Source organism: Podarcis muralis, chromosome 4 (genome assembly GCF_964188315.1).
Source record: "Podarcis muralis chromosome 4, rPodMur119.hap1.1, whole genome shotgun sequence".
In the NCBI taxonomy this organism is placed as follows: domain Eukaryota; kingdom Metazoa; phylum Chordata; class Lepidosauria; order Squamata; family Lacertidae; genus Podarcis; species Podarcis muralis.
Genome location: NC_135658.1, coordinates 22,890,453 through 22,895,583, shown reverse-complemented (window position 1 = coordinate 22,895,583; position 5,131 = coordinate 22,890,453). Strand labels below are relative to the sequence as shown.

General features: G+C 45.2%; 1 protein-coding gene across 1 annotated transcript; it reads left to right on the top strand.

Annotated features, from left to right (window-relative positions):
* The first annotated feature begins 347 nt into the window (after positions 1-347).
* On the top strand, positions 348-4,570 carry LOC114595460 (vitelline membrane outer layer protein 1-like). Its single transcript, XM_077927039.1, has 3 exons — positions 348-518; positions 3,138-3,238; positions 4,229-4,570. The coding sequence occupies exons 1-3, from the start codon at positions 348-350 to the stop codon at positions 4,518-4,520; spliced, it is 564 nt and encodes a 187-aa protein (XP_077783165.1). The 3' UTR covers positions 4,521-4,570.
* Positions 4,571-5,131: the final 561 nt, after the last annotated feature.

Below are 5,131 nucleotides of genomic sequence, written 5' to 3'. Positions count from 1 at the left end.
CCAGGTATATCCTCCAGCATCTCCTAGTAGAGCTGGGAAGTCCCCTGTCTGAAACTTTGGAGAGTAGCTCTAGTGTAGACAGGACTAAGCTAGATAACCAATGGCCTGACTTAGAATAAGGCAATTTCCTGTGTTTCTAGAGTGAAGCCCCTGCTAAAGTGTGTATTTCTGATGTTGGAGACACTTTGTCCAAGCTGAAGTAATCACACTTCTCTCCAGGGGGAAACACAAGGTTCAGGAAGATTTTGAGCAGAGGAGAGAGGACCACACTTTCTGGGGAATAAATTCTCAAGGCTTTTATTCTTCCATTCAGTTTTTGCAGCTCGATCTGGTGCAGTCCACCTGCCATGGATCTCTCTACCAGTGCTGTGGTCTTCTTGTTCCTTACTTACCACCTCTGTGAGGCAGGAGATCGAAAGTATAATTCAGTCCTCATGGTGTCCAATGGCGGCCAGTGGGGAGAATGGGGAAAAGTTGAATTCTGTCCCAAAGGATATGCATACGGATTCTCACTGAAGGTAAAGGCTTATCTATTTATCTATCTCTTCTTTTTGATACCCTGATCCCAATCGAGTAGTCACAATAATGTGTTATATATATATATATATATATATATATATATATATATGCTTTCGTAGATTTTCACGGGTACAGGAATGCAGGTTTTGGTGTCTTCGGGTATCTTCCCGTGTAAAAGTTGGGGTGTCTAGGCGACGTTTCGACGAGGTCTCACTCGTCATCTTCAGGCTGGTGCTTTCGGCTTCTTGTTACTGGAACAGAGCAGGATCTCAGTGTTTGAGTTCCTATAAATACTGTTGAGGAGGTGTGGCCTCCAATGTTCTGGGCAGAGAGGAGGTTCCCAGGCTAGTGTGCCTTTTCTTCTTTTGTTCCTTAATTGCTTGAGGGATATCTTGAGTGATTTCTTGAGTGATATCCTGAGTACCACTTAGGTGGGTCATTAGGTGTGGATTAGTTGCTAAAGCCTTTGTGTCTTGACCTCTTGAACTTTGTGAAGAGTTTTTCTGAGAAGATGGGTGTACTACATTTAGTTGTGCTCTGGCTTGGCTTCGTGTATAGGGGCGAGCTGTGGTTTTGTGGCCTGTGCCAGCCAGATCTGTGTAGGGATTGCAGGGGGGTGCAGCATCCGGAGGTGCCACCATGGTTTGGCTACATGGTGGCACCTCCGGATGCTGCACCCCCCTGCAATCCCTACACAGATCTGGCTGGCACAGGCCACAAAACCACAGCTCGCCCCTATACACGAAGCCAAGCCAGAGCACAACTAAATGTAGTACACCCATCTTCTCAGAAAAACTCTTCACAAAGTTCAAGAGGTCAAGACACAAAGGCTTTAGCAACTAATCCACACCTAATGACCCACCTAAGTGGTACTCAGGATATCACTCAAGAAATCACTCAAGATATCCCTCAAGCAATTAAGGAACAAAAGAAGAAAAGGCACACTAGCCTGGGAACCTCCTCTCTGCCCAGAACATTGGAGGCCACACCTCCTCAACAGTATTTATAGGAACTCAAACACTGAGATCCTGCTCTGTTCCAGTAACAAGAAGCCGAAAGCACCAGCCTGAAGATGACGAGTGAGACCTCGTCGAAACGTCGCCTAGACACCCCAACTTTTACACGGGAAGATACCCGAAGACACCAAAACCTGCATATATATATATATATATAGTTGCTTCCCATCTTTCTTTCTGAACCCATTGCCTGTATATTGCTGCCTGCAAGGTGCTTTGAAGTGTTGACTGCCATGCTTAAAGATTTAATAGCTCTAAAAAGTCTCCCAGCCACTTTGTCAATCCACACTGGAGAGGCTTAGAGTGAATTGTATTTTACATAAAAGAAAACTGGATGGACTGGAGGAAAAAGGGACAAGGATACAGAAAAGTTTGGAGTGCAATGAGCTGGCAATATTGTGGTCAGTTTTATCTTCCTGAAAAGTGAGCGCTCAACTGGAAAATACAGACTAAACTGCTAGTGTGGAAGCAACCCTGGTAAGTTCTGGTGCTTTCTAGGAGGGTTGCCATAAATCCAGATTTTCCCTGACATGTCCAGGATTTCAACAACTTTCCTCCAAAAAGCTCAACAACTTTTTGTGTTTGGATTCTTACTTCTTGAAATAATATGGCAACCCTAACTTCACAAACTAGAGGAAACCCACTGTAACAACTTTTTGTGTTTGGATTCTTACTTCTTGAAATAATATGGCAACCCTAACTTCACAAACTAGAGGAAACCCGCTGTAGCACATGAAGACATAAGAGAGGGCTTGAGGATGCCTTAGGCAGCCATTAGCAAGATCATTTTTTTCCTATTAAGTTTGCTTACTTGAGGCCCATCGGACTAGTTGCATCAAAAAGCTACTGTCTTTTGATGCAGCTCAGAATGTAAATCTCAATCCACAACCAGTAATACTTGTACACAATTAGGGACATGTAATCATGAACAGATAACTGCTTATTCAGGTTGCAAGCTAGTACTTTGGAAAGTTCAGACTGCAGACACAGTCTGAATGTGAGTGTTGTCCTAGTTTGGTTAACTACAATAGCACCCCCCCCTTGTAAAACACACAATAGCTATTTTCCATTTTCTTTTCTACATGGGTACTATTGTTGGCTATTTGCAGTATGGTAGCGCTGCAGATAGCTTGCTGGGGAGACCATGCATTAAAAAGGGACTCAAAAATAACTTAAACAAGGTTTTAATAAGGAAAACAAATACTCCATTTACACTAAATACATCAACAAACCAGACCCAACCACCAACCCATCCCCCAGGGAAATGGGAGAGTTAGGTGCTGCTCCTTATATACTACACCCAATTGCTGACACAGCTTAATCAATACAACTCAGCAGCACCTGCTATGTTTCACAGCTGTGAAGCTGGGTCTCGTTAGTTTGCTCTGGCCCCTTAAAGACATACACATCAGGTGGAAAAATGATGAACCTTTACATTTAAAGAAACCATTCAACATATGTCTTGTTTCTTGGTTTTTTGGGCCTGGTCTTCCTCTGTGCACTTGTAATTTTGTACTTTTCATTTTTCAATAAAGAATATAAATCAGAGTCCTAGCTTGCAAAAACAGCTTTATTGCGGTCTCTTTCTCTCATTTGCACCAGACAACGCCGTATTCACAAGGATTAGTAGTTGATGATACTTCCCTCAATGGCATCCGTCTCCATTGCAGTGGTGGTGGAGTTGTACAGTCCACTGTTGGACCGTAAGCAGCTTCTTGATTTTTCTCTTTGTTGCTTGGAAAGTGATGATGTGAGGGGCTGGCTGAAATCTATTATGTTTCAGCACCAGGACAGGATAATGTCAGGGTCCATCAGCCTCATTCTTAGCTCCCTGAGTCTAATGATACCAACTCTAGGTTGCCTTTCAAATTTCAGAGGAACCCCAGCACAACATAACAAAGAGAAAAGAGGCTGCAACAACAGAGTACAATGGGAAGGAAAAGCAGTGCTTCTTCTTGAGGACCACACATGCCAAGAGAGTGGGGAACCTCAAGCCCAGGGGTCAAATGTGGTCCCCCAGGCTTCTCTGCCTGGTCCTCATGAATATCTGTGATTGTCAGGGGTCAGGACCTCAGGCAGGAAGGCGAGGCAGCCTGAGTATGAAAAGGCCAAGACCTACATAACCAGTGGCTGTGCCTTCCTGAGAGAAAGTAGGCAGAATACTGAAGCTCTCCTTCCTGGCGGATGCACTGGCCTAAAAAGATCAATACCTCTACTCAACAGCTGTTTAGCAGAGACCTTGATCCTGTTGGGTGCAGGTGCTGCTTTCTCCGTGGTTTTCTTGCAGGAAAGTCGTTACCACTTAAGTGAGTGAATCCCATCCTGCATGGTGCTGGTCACTGGACTGCATGAAGAAGCAGCAGCACCACACAGAATCAGGTCGTTCTGCTTAACATCTGATAGGCAAGAGCAACAAATACTACATGGGACGAATGCACCCTGACCTTGTGGTGTGGGTGGCCCCTGGGTGGCACAGGGCAACTCCACCTACTCCAGGGGTCACAACACACAGCCCTACTTAGAAGTTGAGGTTTGGTAGACACACTATACCTGATGAGGTCTACAAAAGACGCCTTTTAAAAATCTAAGGAGGCAACTGCCCTCTTGACTTTCATGTTGGAAAGCAAATCATTCCAATTTGGGTTGTATTTCCAGAGAGGCAGACATTACCATATTGTCTCTTTTTTTTGCAGGTTTGGAATGTGGTTAGAGCGTAAGAAATGCCCCAAGGGCTACCTTGTTGCCTTCATTCTGAATGTGGAAGCCCCACAAGGGCCAGCTGATGATACGGCAGCCAACAACATCCATTTCACATGTGGAGATGGGACTGTACTGGAGGGCCAGTCCACTGAATTCGGTACTTATGGTGACTGGAGCAAGCGCTGCCCCACTGGTGCCATCTGCGGGATCCAAACAAAGGTGGAGGGTATAACTTCAGTTGATATCACTGGACTTAATGATGTCAAGTTCTTCTGCTGTGACTGAATCACCTGGGCTTCATCCTGCTACAACACAGCTGCCTGTGTTCTAATGGTTTGTTGGCATGAAACTTAACCAACAATAAATCTTAAGCAAAGAGTTGTGTGTATCGTTTGTAGCTTTGTCTCTTCCTGATCTCAATTCCTTAACCCTGCGTGACTTGGTTTTGGATCGGAGGACAATGCAATATGAAAGAAGGTTCCATTCTAGACCCGTGTGCTATATTTAGCCCATTGATCTTGCCAGGCCCAACAGCCTCTCAGTTTGTCCCATGAGGTTGCTTTGAACAAATTGCACCCACTTGCCAATCACCAGCCATCTTAGGCACAGAGATCTCTTATGTCTGATTTAAGCACCATGTGGTAAGATTTGAGAATTTGAAGGAATCTGGGCACCAAGCATAGCAGCCAACTCCTGGGGGCCGAGCTCTGTTGTTGGGATGTGTCCAAGGAAACGGGGGCAATTGGCAGGCCCCCAGCTGGCTCCAGGCCATCAGCTGTCAGCTGGGTGATCTCCAGTCCTTGGATCAGCACGTAACTGCAACTCAAGCCTCAGAAACCTTCACAAGGTTGAGCACGCAAGCCAGCAGAGAATAAAACTCTTCACAACAGAAGGGC